Raw genomic sequence first — 19,463 nt, forward strand, 5'->3', positions numbered from 1 at the left:
CTCTCATTTTAAGCCATCCGCAAGTTCTTCTATAAATGATACAGTACGAAAAAGTTTTAAACAGGGTTTCTCACCAGTGCCACAGTAAAAAACACTGGCCTCATTCCAGGTGCTTTTCACAGAAGGATATATCAGAATTTTAGACTTAATTTCCTTGCAGGAAATGTACAACTTAGTGTGATATTTACACCTATTGCATTGCATAATCACACAAGATGGCCTGTTCAGATGGACCAAGATGTGTACAGGACTTCTAAAGTAGAACAATTGGCATTGTATATTGTGAAGTCAAGGGAAACTTACCACAGAGTTCTACAATGGTGTCAATTTCGCAACAATCAAGTGACATCAGTTCTGAGAGCTGACTTGGATCTTGGCTTCTACTTGTGCCACCCCACACTGCATGAGGGGGACTCACAAGAGTTTCTGAGTCACACACTGATGAGTCACCATAGGTCACAGCACTCACAGTTACAGTCTGATCAAAGCTATTGTTTTTGACAGTTCACCTTGTCAAAGAAAAAAGCAAATTAAAAGGTCTAACATTAAGACTGATTCATCACACTAACTATTCATCATCAACACTAACTATACCCATTATGAGAGCTGAAGTTCTAATTTTATTACAAAGTTATAATTCAGTATAGATCCTAACCATGAATGCAAGGGAAAAATTAAATATGTGTAAAGTATTTGGTGTGACTCACCTAGCTCAGAGAATAGCAAACTGTCTGAAGGACCACAACCTCACTAGTGCAAGAACTGAGCTAGGGAACTGCAAAGGTGTGGATGGGGAGGCAGGGGGGATGCGAAAGAGATACGCCAAAGGAAGTCCTGGGTGCAAGACATGCAGGGATATGCAGGTGAGCAGAAGTGTGCAAGATTGGGATCTAACCTTCTTCCCCAACCTTCATTACACACTCCATTGAGAAAGCACCCTGTAGTCAAGCAAAGGGGGTTTTACCTTCACAGCTGCTGTGTCCTTCCTCGTAGCCGGCGCTGCAGCTACACTTCCCAATGGGAACAAGCCACTCCCCCTCTGCACTGCAATGCATTCTAGGTGGGTTATCCATGTCCACCTCCGAGTTATTGACACAGGTCCCCCTGACTTCCACCAGGGTAGAGAAGGCTGCCTCTGCAATGGTATCAGGAAATATGGCCAGGTTCTGCACTGTGGAAAGACATTTCTTGTAATAGACCCTCACGGACACAAGAGCCACGCAGGCCCCCACGTCTTGGAACCCCAGATGAAATCCCCTCCTGTTGAGGTGTCCGATTTCTCGGACTTCGGTGTTGAGCTTCATCTTCCGCTCCCCCAGATCGCCTTGAGTGAAGCTCTCGTCAGCGGCGATGGTATCGATTTTGATGTACTTGCTTTCTCTGATGCTCCGACCCAAGTCTGTGTCTGACTCAATGTAGTGCAGGTTAAACGTCTCTTTGCATGTCCCCACCACTCCTGGAATGCTGTTACAATCCCTCAGTGTGAACTTGAGCTCAATAAAGATGCGCTGGCCATTCAGCCGAGCAATCCAGCCCGTCTGCAGCCAGTTATTCTGGTTGGGCTCCATGACGTTGCAGACTTGGTATGTCCGAATCGGCTTGTAATTTTCATCCACTCCACTGATCTCTTCCCACTGCAGGGAGAGAGCATGCAAACCTTTCAGTCCCCACTACAAACGTTCCCTACTGTACACCCCGCAGGCCCTAAATACATTTCCTTAATCGGCAACACAAGCTCAGATTGTGTTCAGTTGCTGTTGCATGACAAATTAACAGGATAAACAACAATCAGCAATACGACACACTCCACAAACCAACAAAAATTGTAAAACTCTGGACAAGGACATACAGTATACACAATGCATTTAGATTAAAAAATGTTTTTTGCTATATACAGTAGGAAAACAAACTTGGGTTATTCTATAGATATATTATGACTCTTCTAATTCAATCAAAGAAACAAACATTTAATTCAATTTTTCATTCGCTGAAGTTCATTAAAATTTTCCCACCACAGCAAAATAAGTAAATGACAAAAAAGAATACACCAGCACAAGACAATAAGCAAATGATGAAGAGAATACAAATAGAAAATGGTAGCACGAGAAGGAAGATTTGGTGGGTCTGGAAAATTCTGGAATTCTTGCTAGGTCAACCTTGGCTTTGCCATCCTGAGCAACACTCATTCCTTCACTGGAATGAGACATAAAACTGAGGCCACAATGAAAAGTGACACGACCATAGAAGTTTCCAGTGCCAAGACTGTCCTCTAGATGCCTTAAGTCACAACACTTGAAAGATTCAGCAGTGCAAAAGCTATACATCTGAGAACAAACATTACCACACTGTGGCTTAAGAGTTATAAAATAAACACTTACTCCATTTGATGGGTGGGAGGTCCAGCCCAGCTCTGCCTGTGACTCTTTTGAATTCAGCAAAAGAACTACAATGTAAACAGAGGATACATCAGGATATTTTTCACGACAATCACAGAAGATTTAAATGGTGACTTAAGTGAAGCCATCAGTTTCAAATATACCGCCTTACACATGCACCAATTTAAAGAAGAGCCAATTAAGTTAAATAAAGTATGTACTTTTCAAAGATATAAATAAAAACCCCAAAAAATCAATATAATTTATATATACTTTCAAGTTACATTGTTACTTTTTTGTGAAAAATATTTTCTAGAAGTTTAGAGATTTAATCTTATTCACTGCTTCTATTCATTTAAGAGTAACAAAGCATCCTATTGAATTCTTAAGACCTAACTTTTAATTTCTCATTTTAGAGAATTTTGTTTCACTTCAAGAGCCTGAGTATGTGCTTGTGTCAAGCTACTAAATAATACCATTTCATAAAATCAAAGGGGTGTAACAAGTAAAAAGAATACTTATTTCACTTAAAATACGTTTTATCATTGTTATATACATTTTACAAAGTCTTCTGAAAGTTCTATATATTAAAAATTAATAAAAAGGACCCAGGAATAAGAGTGTGCAATTTTGAAATATAAATAGCTTTCATCATTTTGAATGGATTTTGTTGTTTTCTTTCTCATCACATACAATGGATGTCCTGAACAGATATGATAAGATACTGAATGGGGAAGACACACTGAGCACTGCAGGTGAGTGAATGGTGTGCCTGCAGGGACAGACTCTGCATTAACAGCCGTTAAGTAAAAAGCTTTTTCCAGTTGCTTGAAATGGCTCACAGAGCAATGGGAAAAAAGTACGGAGAAAGCTATTCTCAGCAGTATAATACCACAGTGTGAAACCCAAACCAAAGCTTCATTATTTTCCTGACATTTCAACCCCACACACACTTGTCTCTCTGCTCCCAGGAAGCCCATACCAGCTGGAGAGCAAGGTGACAGTACCTCTGCTGCCCAAAACCTCCCTTTGTGCACAAAATGTACAAAAATAAAATAAAACCTAACATACCGTATATAGACCTATATACAGTATATAAATTAATATCAGCTCATTGTATAAACACTTGGTACTCCAAAAACGCCTCCATCATCCTATACTGACATCACCGACACACATATCAGATGTGGACACACTGATTGGTCCCAGTGGAAACATCAGTGAGTTATGATCAAGAAATCACAAAGGTGTTCTCCTTTCCACTGGGCAGCAAACTCCCACATTTATTAAATTCATCTCATGTCTTTCATCCTTGGGTGCTAAATAAATACCGTAGTTTTAACTTGGTGAGTAGGTGTATAAAATGTGTGTTCCTCTGGGGAAAATATGCTGAATAAATATAACAGTGGTAGCTAATTTAGACAATGCATTGTACAGTATGATTAAAGATCCACTAAGTCAATACAACAAATCTGAAAATCACAATCCTAGTTTCATTTTTTTTATTGAAGCAAAACTGCAAGGTTTTTAAGTGTCTTTTTTTTGCAACATTTCCAGAAAATACTTGTGACTCTGCAGAACCAATGAACAGATACGATATCTGGGAAGATAAGCTCCCTTTTCTAAACCCCCTTTTGTCATTTCTCTCATACTGTCACAATACAATGGATTTCCACGTTAAGCATTCTCCTCTGTTGATGGGTATCTGTGTGAAACAGATTAAATGCACGGTCCAAGAACCCACTCCTGCAAGGTCAGATTAAGTTATTTGCATTCCCAAATCTTTAAGCCTTACATGATTTCTTGATTTCTTTATAAATAAATAGAATCATTTTTTCTACTGCAATTCAGTACAATAAAATAATAGTCACTTGGATATTTGGATTCAGTCATAAAGATATACCTAGAGAAGAAAAATGTATTTATTTTCAATTTATCTCAAATGAATCCCATTTCTAGTTTGAGACACTACAGAGAGGGTAATGAATAAACTAAAAACGTCTTATAATGTGCTTTACACCCACCATGAAAAAGACTATAAGCACATAGGGTCAGACTGGCAGAGGGAGGAATATAGTGCATATGGTGGATGCCTGCCAGAAATGTCACATACCCCTAACGTGCAAAAGGCAAAAAACTAAATACTGCACATTTATCATGTAGACCCAATTAGCCCAAACACAGTAATTATTCAAAGATCACAGCATTTACCCTTAAACAGAGATAAGCTATGTAATCTTGATCTGTAGTCTATAAGGTCCTCAGTAGTACAGCCTGTCATCTTTAGCAAAAACATGGTTCAGCACCTTGGACAGAAACCAGCTCAAACAGATCCAGTTTCAGAATTTCAGTATTTCCAGGGGATTTTCAAAATTGTGTGCTCCAAAGCTCAATTTTCTCAATGTGTCTGGGTATTTATTTAAAAAGTTATACATCTACAAAGTGTTCATTCAGGGTGTAAGCAGTAAAAATAATACTTATTTCACTTCACAAACACAGACATTTAGATTTTTTTAATTAAGAATGAGAGCTATACAATAAGTAACACTTCTCTTTTTCCCCTTTTTAGCAGTTGCTGTTCTGGTATTTAAAGAATGTTCTTCTGAGGAATGAGTTAATCATCTACGTCCTCGGTATGTGGGAAAAAAGGTTACTGGCCCTGATAAAAATAAATCTGAAGACTTGTTGCAAATCCTCCACTTTGCATATTTAGATGAAATACCCTCACACTTGAGGAAGAGCAATAGAAATCAGTAAGAGGGATTTTAGAATATTTTATTCACCGATGACACACATTAGTCTCAAGAGATAGAAAGGCAAAAAAAGTAAATATTTGCTTCTTGAGAGGGTACTGGAATAACGAAAGACATTAAGAAGTGGTATGTATGCAACCGACTGATAGGTCTTATCAAGAAGTGCAGTGCTCTTCCAGCCTTGGATAATTTATTGAATTGTGCCTTTTTGTACATATTCTAAGTAGATCCGTGAATGCAATTAGATCCCCTAGGATCGTGGTGGCATTTTTAGACACTGCACTGTCTAAAAACCCAAGGAAAACATTTTAGGATCTGCATTTCTGAAGAAACACTCACACAACTGCTGTCAAAAGTATGTCTGCACTGTGCTAATCAGAAACTAGAGAGAAGGTTATGTATTTTGGAAAAAAAATGTTTTTTCAGAAAACAATACAAACATGGAATAAAACTACACAAGACAAAAACCTTTTGATCCAGGTACAAAATGTACTCCTGTTTATTAGAATAATGCAAGGATTTGAAATTACTCTCACCTCTAGCTTTGAGCATTTACATTCCAAATCCTTCATGTATCCATCAGCCTGTGTTTATTCTGGTATAATTCTATTAGCCATGGTAGGACTAAAATTCTCCTTAATTTTAATCCTACTATTGCACCTCTCCTCTGGAATTTCATCTTTCAGTAAATGGTTATAAACCTTTATAAACCACTTTGAAATAACTACAGAATTCAAATAACCACGTTCTCACTGTAAAAAGTCAGTGCTTCATATAGAGACATATTCTACTTCAAACACAAGACTATTTATGAAAGCAACAGAGTTCATTTAAACTTATGTATGAAAGGCTGAAGGCAGGAAAGCAGTTTGTCAGACTGAAAGTCCGATGGAGACAGTAGAGATTATTAACCAGAATGCTACCCTCTCTTTTTCAAAACCTAATAAAATTCTGTCTATGCATTCTTTAAAAACTGTGCCATGTCAGGGAGCCTGCAAAAGAGAAAATGCCTGCATCCAGTGCTTATGATTATAAATTATGGTTGATGTTTATACAATATGATATTTATATAGTAGGTCTTAGTTATAATGAGTTAATTTAATTTGGGCACCATCTTGCTATATTTGTGTACTGTCTATGGGGAGCCACTATATCAACCAAATTTGCATGAAGTAATGCTGTCCGCAGAGGAGAAAGTTGAACTTTAGTTAGGCTTAGAAACAAGAGTGACACTAGCAGGGAAATGAATACCCTGCCACCTGTACCAGTTTAAAAAGACAGAGGCAGTCAGCTCCTAGGTCTGTATTTGAAACTCTAGCAGTTATTAACTTGTCAAGGTTCAAGCAGGTGTGAGGAATCAGGCTGCTATTAAATGGGATCTGAACTATTTAAATAAATCTTTTGGCCTCAAAGCTGTCCAGAAAAGCCCTCCAAGTATGAAGTTAATGACCTACAGTCTATAATGTCTCCTATCACTTCACTAGTCCTTGATATTGGAACGCTCCTGGCCCACAGTCATATAATTAACACAGCCAAAACTAGGATAGCTCAGAACATCAAGACTTAGTGCCTCTGTGCCTCAGAGTCTGACTACCACCAATATCATACACTTAAAGGTTTTTAGCTTTCAGTGGTGTCCACAAAAACTCAGGCCATACAGTATGCATTTAAATTCATAATTGTAAATTCTAGACATGACCAAGTATCTCCCTGTGATATTCCACTTTGTGATCCTGCCTGTCACAATATCTGTCGAACTTCACTCATTGAGACAATTTTTGTGGAGCGGAAAATGGATTATTTTCACACTTCAATTTTGGAAGGTCAGCCTCATGTTTGTATGCAATAGCTCTTCTTAAACTTCTGTTTCCCTGTTCTTCATTAAAAAGGAAGAGCTCCCAGCACAGACTGTGCTCTTTTTTGATAGCTCTTGCCAACCACAATTAAACCAAAACAAATTCTACATCTGAGACTGCATTATGGTGTGCTCCATTCATTTTAAACCTGATAAACTACTATTAAATCACAATCTGTGTTAAATCAATGGAAAACAGCCATCTTATACAGTATAAATACACATAACCTTCTGTGCATCTTTTCACAGCAAAGTTTAATTTAAACCCCCCTAATTTGTTACTTACATTATCTGCAGAAAATCATACAAAAATAGATTTCTGGATCCCATGGGATGAAACGTACAACATGAATGCAAGGAATTATCATTATTGATATTAGAGAATGTGTAAGTTTATTTTTAAAGGACGTACAGATCTGGTAGGCCTAAAGTGAAAACCGGGAATTATAACTTTTGAGCATGAAAAAAACAGTTTGGAGAAATGGTAGAAACTTTAACTCAAAAAATAATATATACTGTAAATATGGCAATACAATTCACAAAAAGAAAATAATTAAATCATGTAAAGGCTTCTTCTGTCTTTGAACTATTTCTGATACATTCAAGAAAACATTCTTTTGATTGGCATCGGTAATGTCTTTTAATATCTTGAAGCCTTCATGTTTGAGCAAATGTAACCAATCTGCACACCTCCTTAGTGCCTGAAGACAGAGGTATGCTCTCTGCGTTAATCCTGAGAAATACAATCATCAAAGTCATTTTCTGAGAGTCATCAGTAAAAGATCTACTGTACACAGTATCCTCCCTGCTCTGGTTTGCATTGTCTGAGAGAGGGCTGAAGCACATCTCAAACAGCACTCATGCAGACAGACCGACCCCGTGCTGTGTTGATTAAATTTCCACACTTGTGGGGTTTTCCAACCGTCCATTATTAGCTGGTCCATTTTTTTTATAAATGTAAAAAATAAACATACAATTTCTCAGTTGTCCTTCCTTGACCTCAGTTCCTCACTGACAAACGCTATAAAGTGTTCTGGCGCACTATGGCTGCCATCGCATCATCCAGGTGGATGCTGCACACTGGTGGTGGTGGAGGGGAGTCCCCATTACCTGTGAAGCCCTTTGAGTGGAGTGTCCAGAAAAGCGCTATATAAGCGTAAGCAATTATTATTATTAAAGTAACTGTCTTATCTCCTGAAACAATGCTGCATTGTCTTCTTTTTTGGCAAAGTTTGTCAGTCTTTGTTGTATTGTATTAGACGATTAGCGCTGTAAAACAAATTTTACCTCAGAAGGTAATAAAGCTAGGGCTCCAGATCAATTCAAACTTACTGTTATGCCCCGCTGCAGTAGCACAGGAGACATCAACACTTCATACACCTGTCCTCCAAACTGTTCAATGCCAGGACTTGACAGAATTGCTGCACCAGACAGAAGAAAGACACAGGTCTTGCCAATAACAATGGAAGCTCACTTAACACTTTGCCCCAGTGGTGCTGGACTTACAGTAAGTGTGCACCATCACCATGGGTCCCAGCTTGCATCATCCACCTCTTCATTCCTGGATCCACAGCACTGCTAGGAATATTTCACAATATGAATCATTTATTTTGTTTGCGGGACCTTTATCACAGTGATAGCATCGTGATATTCACTTTCAGGTGCAAAATATTAGATGCGAAATATCGGCTGTGAATTCCCCTAGGAAATTTCCAATTCTAATTTATAGAAATGAATATAGCTTTGCAGGGTTTCTGTAGTCTCCTTTTGTATTCTTAAATCTTTGTTCTGCAATTCCTTCCTTGTTCATCAGTTAGTGTGTTTGACATTGTGATAATTACGGAATTCCATCCATCCAGTTTCTAACCGTTTTATCCAATACAGATCCACAGGGGAACATCCTGTCAGGCAATGGGCGCGAGACAGAACACCAGTCCATCACAGGGCACATGCAGATACAAACACAGAACACACATTCTCACACCAGGGACAGTTTTCCCAGATCACCCAGAGGAAACTCACTTAGACACAGAAAGAACATACAGTATAAACTCCTCATAGACACCACCTCAGGTCTGGTATTGAACCCAGAGCCCCAATTCTAACCACTGCACCTCCGTGTCACCCAACTAGGAACATCCAGTTGTATTTCAGAAATGACACACACATTGCAATTACTCTAAATGTATCATGATTAATTTAACCAGATTTCAGTTTGATTTACTTGGCAGGGCATTGAATTTGAATGTGCTACTGTACTGTATGTTGACTTAGGGGGAGGAGTTTCTAAAACCTTCACAAAGGTTAATAACATTATACAACCAGTAAAGCTGTGCAGCTGTGACATTCGTCTGTTGCCTTGCAGTAAGCTCATTCAGACGTCCTCTGACAGTGTGACCCTCGAAGTACCGTCCCCTGCGCTCAGTCAATTCCCATAGGAGACATGTCTCATGTATAGCATTTCTCAGCTCGATATAATGACAATTGATCTGCTTCCAGACCGGTTAAGAATTCTGGGGTTAAATAAAAATGTCTGGAAAATGTATTGTGGCAACAACAAACGTGAACCCATTTTAGTCTCTTTCATTTTAATATAACAGACAGAGAAACATATTTCATTATTTAAAAGGGACAGAAATGTGGGAATGCATTTACTGTCTGCGAGTTACCCTACATTTTAAAATTAATTAAAATCCGAGTAATCCTTGTAATACATCTCAAGTAATGTACTGTGTACTTGAACTTTTTAAAAAGTCCAATTTTAATATACTGTATTTTTTAAAATGATATACCTTGTACCACTAACATGCACTAAACAGAATAGTTACATTACAGTACATGCACATCGTCTAAACTAAAAAACACTATATCATATAAATCATATTTATGTACTAAGTATATTCTTAAGTATATCCTTACATAAATTCTGTTTTACAGCTTCTAAGTGTGACCAATAAATTCACATTAAGGAGTGTGCTTTGGGAAGAGCAGGCCACATATGCTGATAAATATATTTCTATTCCATCTTGGATGAAGCCCAAGGTTAATCCAGAAAGAGCGCTGGAAAGCACTCAGATACAGTATCTAATCTTGTGTTTTTGACCAAAAAAAAAGACTTAAAATCCAAACAAAATAATCACTGTCACCCGATATTTAAAAGGTGCTTTAACTTCAATTCAGTTGATGGATACAGAGATGTAGAAGATTAAATTATATTAATAGCAGCGATACTTAAGGATCATACTGCACAGTAAAAAAATTACTTCAGCATACTGTAGGTTTGATTACATAAAACTTTGAACACTCCAGTTGCCTATGAAAAATTGATGCAATTCAACTACAGTACCTATACATATTAAATTATTGAATGATTCCTCTGAAAGCCTTGTTAAGAATAGCCTTGTACACTGAAAACCCTTATGTCTCTTGAACGTCTCAATTTATGCATTTATTTTGGGGAATACAAAAACATTTCTAGAAGACATCACAATTTGATGAATTAGCATTGGCGCAGTTTTATTTCTATAGCATGGCTCTCTTTAAAGAGCAAAATGCCTTTGTACAGCCGGGCATCTCTATGCTCAGATGGCTTTGGAATAATGCTATAGTCCCAGTATTAAATTGGGGTCACTCTAAAGCTCAAGTGCCAAGGTGATCTTCACACCGTGCAAGCAACCATGATCACAGAAGTTGAGACCTTTTCATTTTCTATTAACAAGGCAAATTTGACTCCCCCCCTTTCTAATGAGAAATATGAAAATTTCATTACAGTTTCAAAATTCTGACACCAAATAGGAGATTGTGTTAAGTGAAAAACTGCTGACTTCATTTTTTTCCTATTTAATGTGTGTTAATGCTAAAGGAAAACCAGGAGGATGGTGATACAAGCCAAGCTTTTTATACCTAGCCTCTGAAATCTGATCTTATCCCACTCAGTGAGCAGGTATGTTTCCATTATGACTTGAGGAGGCATCCATACAGTTTTTTTTTGTCCAAAGAAGGACAATTTGTCCATTTCCCGATTGTGGAAATGGATTGGGAACCATTTCTTGATGGTGCCAGAAAAAATTAGATCCCCCAAAATGCTCTTCTTTGTCCCTGCCACCATGAGCTAGTTATTGCAAGAAGGAGGCACTGCCACCTACGTCAAGAACAATTTGAAGGTTGGAGAAGGGGAAAAAGGATATTTCACTGCCAAGTTCCTCTAAAGATAAAGAGAGGCAGAGAGGAAGAGAGATACACGGGCTTAGACAGACTGCTTTGTATAGCCACACACATCACAATTTTAGTAGCCATCTGATCAGCTGAAAACTCTATGACTTTGGAGTTCATAGTAATTTCAAGACTTGATACTAAAATGCTGTTGGGTATGTAACCTTAATTTAATTTTAATTTAAATAATACTGAGTATTAGTTTGTTTATAAAGTTTGTTTAAATCCATAAACCTATCTGCCCTTACTCTTAATATGCAAAGAAAAGTATACTTATTTCAAGCAAGCTTTTAGAAGGCTCAGACAAAATGTTGTCAAATATTTTTTTCAACATTTCAGCACAGAATTAGCCTTTACTTGTTCCTGTGTAATTCCTCACTAATGTTTGCATATTTAAAGCCTGTGCTCATATTGCACCTTGCAAAAGTATTCAGATCCTGGCACAGTTTTCACATTCTATTGCTTTAAAGTTAGCAATCGTGACACATCAAAGCAGAAATTAATAACAGTTATATACACAGACAAATCCACAGATTTACAGCAAAGAAAAAGAAGTATATAATATGAAAGAAAAGGGAAAATTCAAAAATGGAAAATGGAAAATGAAACCCTTTACTCTGACAAACCAAAATGAAGTTTTGCACACAAAACCACCCTGACAAACCACCTAATTAATTGAGTAGTCTCTGGCTATGTGCAATAATAGTGGTACACATAACTCAGTTAAGTCCCTCAGTCAGGTAGTGAATTTCAAGTACAGATCATGAACACAAAGGAGCTTTCAAATCCTTGGGAATAAAGTTGTAGAAAGACAGAGATCAGAGACAGACAGAGAAGGTTATAAAAACATTCTGATGTTCTCAGTGAAATGTCATAATACGAAGATGAGATCTGCAACAACTTTGACAGAGCCACAGATTTCACTAAGATGGAAGAAATGTTTTAATAGGTGAACAATATTCTACTCACTCCCCACACCTGTAGCTGTCCTGTATGACAACAGGACAACCCCATCTCACATTTTACATGTGGTTTGCATGTTTTGTGGTCTGGTGAGACCAAATTGAAACATTTTGGTATCACTGCAAAAGTAATACATTTTGGCACAAAACCTAAACAGCGCATTACTCATTCAACACCATCCCTACAGTCAATCATGGTGGTGGTATAATCATGCTATTGGGATGCTTCTCCTCAGCAGGGACAGGAAAACTTGTTAGAATTGTAGGGAAAAGGAATGAGCAAAGTACAAGGCAATTACTAGAGGAAAAATTGTTTTGGCCTGTTTAAGACTTCAAACCAGGAAGAAAATTCACCTTTCAGCAAGACAATGATACAAAGCACAAGGCCAAAGCTACTGTACATTGGATTGGAGTAAGAATAAAAAAGTGTCTTTGAGTGGCCTAGTCAAAGTCCAAACCTGAGTTCTATTGAGAGGCTGTGGAAAGACTTGAAAACTGTTGTCTGTAAGTGAACTAAAAAAACCCAGGCAGCTTTAACAAATCTGTTATAGTATATGTAACAGCAACATATTATCAAAAATATTGCAATACTGTGATGTAATAAACTGAAAAAGTGGTTAGCTTGAATGGTTTATAAAATCACAAATCCCATTTTCTGAATAACTCAGAACTTTTTTCCACTAAAGCTTACCATTAATTAGAATAATCAGATTATAGTCGCATTTCTTAAAATACGATTACCTGTGCTCTATTCAAAACACTGTAAATATGTACAGAAAACAAATGCAATTAGTCAAGGAATAGAATTTTATGCAGCAGAATCTGATCCGGCTGTTAACTTTAGCTCTATTTATAATATGTCAGTATTCTCCCCATCAATCAGGAGCAGAAACCATCAGCATCTTATAGCAAATCTACATACTTATATGTTGCTGGCAATATCTGACTTTCATCACTCTTTACCTCACAGCAAAAATATCAAATACAAATATCTGTTTACCAGGGCAGTGTTGCCCACTTATCCCTAAATATATCCGTAAGGGCTTGGCTGGGGTGTTATTTCAATACAGAAGAGAGGTTTTTTTTGAGGTGGCTAAATCACATCAGTCTCGCATCAGGTGTATGCGTCAGACTTCAGCATGTTAATGCCAGGACGGGAGGCATTACAATTTTTGGAACATAACACGGAATGCAGTTACACTGTAACTTCCTTCCATGTATTATAATAATCTCTCGCACTTTCACGAGCTCTCGAGTGGTGCATGTGATTTTGCCTTACAGATTTCAAAGGAAGTTCAAAAGAAAGCAGAATCACTAGGCTTGAAGTAGCAATAAGAACAGCCACCAGCTGTATTGTGGGAAGTGTTTTCACACAGACTAGCCGCTATGTCTCAGCCATGCCTGGGGGAGGCTCTGTCTCTCAGCAGGAGAACATTTCACTCCTGGGCCCATTTGTCCTCCTGAGAGACCAAAAACAAAGCTATCAATTATTAAAGTCCATTTAGAGGATGGTATTCAAAGCAGATGGCTGTAACTTTTGATTGCCACTGGAGTCAAATCTGTGCAAAGCCAGAAGTGAAATGTGCTGCATACATATGCAACCAAATTCTGCTTCAGTGTGAAGTCAATGGTTCCAAGAATGTCATTCTGTCTATTTTATCACTTTCATTGGATTTCTGTTTGAAGGTGAGTCTCCATAGTTTTAGGGAGGAGAGTGAAATGTGTTTATCATGTCTGTCTTGTAATAAATACCACTACTTTTGTTTTTAGTGGTACCATCTGCTGATATTAATGACACGCTAAAAAAAAAAACATTAACCAAGTGAGTCACAGTTGCAAATCAGGATGTGAGGGTTTTTTTTATATTATTTAAAATGCAATGAATGCATTTATTTAAGTTTTTTTATGATTTTGCACTGGTGTTTAAATATAAACTGTCATAGCAGCTGTAGCCATAAATTAAAAGCATTTTAGCAGATAAGAGAATGTAGAATCTGTCATTTCTGTTATTAAACCATTACACCACATACAGTAAGTATATATTGCACACAAGCCTACATTCCACATTAAGCCTAACATAGACAGAAACATAGAAATATGAAAAAATATATAATCTGCACCTATCTGTCTGTAGCATAGAGCATTTCCAAATCTGATGTACTACCTGTACAAATGAATTCCTACAGGGAAGTGGTTTTAGGAATTGTTGATAATATCAAAAGGATATTAGCCCAAGGTCCTAACAACACGTCCTGAAAAAGTGCTTTGAAAATATTAATAGATCTTTTTCGTGATAAATGATTACATTTCAAGTACAAAAAAGGTAATAACACACCGAGGTTACCGAGCACACAAAAGTATAAAAATCAATCAATAAAAAAGCTAACTGAAGAAAAACTTTATTTCATAGCTATGACAGATTGCATCCTAAATAATCTTAGAAATAGGTTTATTTAACCTATAAATGTTCTCATCCACTTCAAAAACTCTAGGAACAATTTTTGTTTTTTTATTCTAGAGCTCCCTGCAAGTATCACTACATTACATGCATTAAACATACTCTTCAGCCTAGATGTAAAACAAACGTTTGGACAACCGAACATCATGAAATCTGTAATTATAATTATACAGTAGTTAACTTTGAACCTGTGGCCGTGCACAAGAACTGTATCTGAAGGCAATCTTGACAGAAATTTGTATAGAACGAAATGTCATCTGAAATGAAAAGTAGCATCACAGTTCTCAAAAATATCATTATGTCCCAGACAGAAGAAGATGCATTTCCACATAGTGTATATCAAATTATCCTGAAGGACACCACTGTCAGGAATTATTAACATTTGTTTTTGCATTCTTTCACAATACTGCATTTCAAGAGCCAAAATAACATGTTTACACTTTGATAATAACAGTACTGGTTTAAGGTTCTTGGATGTTAAATTTTATTGTAGCCTAGATTCAATCTAAACATCAATCCACTCATTAGATACAAATTAAAAATGCATGTTATAGCTGCTGTCTGTTAGCAATGAAAAATTACATCTCCTCCAAGGAAGGCCAAATCACACATACTGTAGGAAGTGAAATTTGCAGTTGGTCACTGGGTTTCTATTTTCTTCTGGCCCTATATAATATATATATATCCATTCACAACTTCATCACGAGAAGACAGTTAAAATGACACATGGTCCGTGCCAAGCTAATTCTAAGAATTTTGCTTACCTGGGCATATTTAAAGATTATCCTGTAGCATCACTGAATTAAAAGACAAAGAGAAACACAAACTGTAAACTTCAGACAAAAATATAATACCATTTCAGTTCCAGTGATGTTTTAAAATAAACGAATCCAGCAATAACCACATGGAAAGAAGATCATTATATTCGGAGCAAGCAGAAACCTCCACAGTTACATCCTCTTTATCGGTATGGTGGACTGTTTAGTATCTGCTTCTGCCGAATTCAAGCAGAACAATCCTAAGGATTTTTCGGCATTAATTCTCTTATCAATACACAGCAAACATCAGAACTGATGCATGAAATCTGAAATTTCAGTCTCATCTTTTAAAACACACAATTGCAAATTGGTAATTAATCAAAGAAACCAGGCTAGTAATATAAAAAGATAACAGGTGCATTTTATTGATTACTTTGAACCGGCCCGCATTCAAAGCACACCGCTTTGAAATGTTGATTTTGCTGCGGTTTGTTCTAATTTATGTAGCTGTCACTTTGAAAACTTGTCCTACATTATCTCTATCCCCGTGTTTAACTGTTTAAATGACAAAAAGCATTCAGTTAATTATTGTTCAGATACGGCTTTCAAATACATTGTTAAATTGAAATATTTTAGTCAATGTTCTATAATTTAATTATGCGCTTTAAATACGCCCTCTTACTACTAATGTTTCTGGCATTTCTGTGCCCTAGGCTTACTGTTGAAATAATTACATTATTTTGTTGGGATAAAATTCTCACCCTGAAACTAAGTCAACAGTTGCAAAATATGACCTAAGGAGAACACCATATTTTCTTCGGATAACTAATAAGCAGACAACTCAGTCAAAGTGTTTGTATTCTGAACCACGGCATTTTGTTTTGATTACAAATAAAATAATGTCAAAACTGACTAACATCCATTTGGATTTTACAGACAAAAAGTACGAAATATGGATGTATCCAAAGAAATGTTTCACTGCAATCAGCTTTTACATGTACTGTATGTTATTGTAAAAAAAATAAAGTGTATTGATTTTGGATATTGATTACTGTAACTATCTTCAGCATCATTTTCATTAACTGATCACAACTAACCTGATGCACTCAACTAAATGTTGCATACGCACTAGGTCACTACTGAAAAAGCTGATTTTGCCCAGGTGATGATGATAATAATTCCCTACACTTATGTAGTGCTTTTCTGGACACTTCACACGAAGCACTTTACAGGTAATGGGAATCCCCTCCACCACCACCAGTGTGTAGCCCCACCTGCATGACACTTTGGCAGCCATAGTGCGCCAGAACGCTCACCACACACCAGCTCTCAGTGGGGAGAACAGAGTGATGAAGCCAGTTCAGAGATGGGGATTATTAGAAGGCCATGACTGGCAAAGGCCAATGGAAAATTTGGCCAGGATACCAGGGTAACACCCCTACGCTTTTCAAGAAGCGCCCTGGGATTTTTAATGACCACAGAGAGTCAGGACCTCGGTTTTACATCTCATCCAAAGAACGTTGCCTTTTTACAGTATAGTGTCCCTGTCACTATACTGGGGCATTAGGACCCACAGAGACCACAGGGTGAGCACAGAAACCCTGCTGGCCCCACTAACACCTCTTCCAGCAGCAACCTTAGTTTTTCTCAGGAGGTCTCTCATCCAGGTATTGACCAGGCTCACACCTGCTGAGCTTCAGTGGGCTGCCAGTTGTGAGTACAGGGTGATATGGCTGCTGGGTAATGCTGGATCGAGCTGGCGGAGTTGAATGTGAAGCAGGATGAAAAACACAAGAAGAAACCAATATGCCCAGCTTATAAAGAGAAGCACCTTCATACTATTGGTCTACTGGAGCAACAAAACAGGGAGCCTCACCAGCAGGGAAAAAAGTCCTCTTAAGCAACAAATCAAGGTTTTATCTAGATACTCTCATGGAAATCAGGGCATGCAGAACACAAAGCATACTGTATGCAGAGTTCCACTAGTAGTGATTGATGGCTGCCTGGCAGCATGGTGCTGAATTGCTCAAATCCTGCGATCTCACTTGCTGCGGGCCCATCCTGATGTGACAATTTCCAAGTAGGAAAACACACATCCTCATGCTGCTCATGAAGTTTGTGCAAGGTAAAAATGTGACGATCCATGCTACCTGGATGCCTTCACCAGATGAGCCCGTTGTTCATTTCTAGGGTGATCCAGGATGATATTGGGGATCAAGAGCTGAGAAAAAAGTACTGTATATTGGCATACTAACAACTGGCTTTCATAAAAAATAATTGCTTAAACATGTTCAATAGCTGCCTCAGCAGCAGATCTAAGCATCTAGATCTACCTCAAATCACTATGCAGTTTGTATCTACAGTATGTTGGGTAAAATAACTGAGTGACTGTAGTCGCATGATTCTAAAGAATGGTGATTTTTTACTGGACCACAACTAACATTTCACTTTCTTGTAATAAATATGAACTCATAAAAAAGAGTTTGCATACTTAAATCCTTATGAACATAAATCTGGCTACTAAAAATCAGAAGCTGGCCAGTAACATTTCTTCTCTGGCTACTACATTTGTTGCTTAGCAGCCAATGGATACTACTCCAAAACAACGCTTTGAGAGCTACCATGACAACATAATTGATGTGTGAAGCCAAAACACGTTGGAATTTTTTTAAAAGCATGGTGACAACTGCGTTTCTGAAAGGACATGTAATGACCTGTAATGTTAATGATTACTGTACATGTAATGGTAATCACATTACCACTCTAAACAAGAAAAGGCAAACTCATACAATTTTTATTAAAGAATGTCAGACGATTTTGTAAGGAGTATTCTTAACATTGTATTTGGGTGTGAATTTACCCACTCCGGATTCTTATGGCAGTTTATTTCCACTTTCCATCACTGTCTGCTATTCTTTTCGTGCCAGAGACAGTCAGAAACGCATCATGGTGCAGGAGCAAGACTCTCAGAACACTGGCACACCTTATTTCCACTCGCAATCCCTGGGGAAGCACAGGCTTCTCCTTTGCTTTTCCACTCTTGCTTCTCCTGGCAAAAGCACAAGAGACACTTCATGGTAACGCAAAATGAAATCCGACTGACTTGGAAAAAACACACAAAGGAAAAGTTCCTTATTTTATTTGGTTTCAGGAAAAAGGGGGTGCTGTTCCAAGATGCGAATTCAGAATGCATGCTTTCAGAACACTTTCAACATTCGAGAGGGGTAACAGTCATAAGAGAAATTACGCATTTTATTATCCTGACTAACTTTTTAGTTTCCAGAAATACTTCAATTTAATTAAATGTGCAGGAAAACAGGGACAGAGTTTGTTCTTAACTTTTTTACAGATTCAGATTGCACATACTTGTAAGCTTACATCACTTAAAAGCACAACTTCAGGAAAACACAAAACCGTTAAAATTCCATTTCACTGGATTTAAATGTTATTAACAGCTATGATACAGTATATATAACTATGTAACAATGGAATAATGGTGTCAGTAATCTAAGACCATCCTCATAGCAGGTCAGCATTCCCTGCTTTATTTTACCATCTTGTCAATATCCGTAATTTGAAGTGATGCTGAAAACAGAACAAAGTTGACCCCCAACGGACAGCCATCCACAATGTTTAGTGTTGAAAAGGCCAATCTCTGCAGGAGCTCAGTGGGACTCTTCATTACTCCCTCCATCACCCTCCAGTGCACAATTAACCCCGCTACCAATCACGGCTAAGGTCAGCAGTCAAGACTGAGCACTGCACAAATATAAATCAGAATCAAAATAAGCAAAAACTGACCAGACAGAGCAGGAAGTCTTGCACTGACAGTGGTGCTGAAAGAACAGCAAGCACTTTTAATTGTAAAAAAGGAAATGATCGTATTATGAGCAGCTCGTGGTACAGCTGGAGTGATCCGTTTTTCTTTTTGACATCTAATTTTCCAAATATGTGAATGTTTATCACAACTATGAAAAAGGGGAAAAAAACAACAGTACAGAACAACACAGCTAGTAAGAGAAACAATGAAATTGATCATGATACAGCAGCTATAAAATACACGTAATCTACAAAGAGGACAGAGGCATTG

General features: G+C 37.6%; 1 protein-coding gene across 1 annotated transcript in view; it reads right to left on the bottom strand.

The window, feature by feature from the left end:
- Positions 1–944: 944 nt before the first annotated feature.
- Positions 945–19,463, bottom strand: part of epha10 (EPH receptor A10) — a 40,580-nt gene continuing 22,061 nt past the window's right edge. Inside the window, exons 2-3 of the mRNA XM_088933394.1 lie at positions 2,379–2,443; positions 945–1,634 (exon numbers count right to left, since the gene is read on the bottom strand). Coding sequence (XP_088789520.1) covers positions 945–1,634; positions 2,379–2,443 — 755 coding nt within the window. The remainder of the gene's footprint in view (positions 1,635–2,378; positions 2,444–19,463) is intronic.

This window comes from Atractosteus spatula, chromosome 14, assembly GCF_055471065.1.
Source record: "Atractosteus spatula isolate fAtrSpa1 chromosome 14, fAtrSpa1.hap1, whole genome shotgun sequence".
Taxonomy (NCBI): Eukaryota; Metazoa; Chordata; class Actinopteri; order Semionotiformes; family Lepisosteidae; genus Atractosteus; species Atractosteus spatula.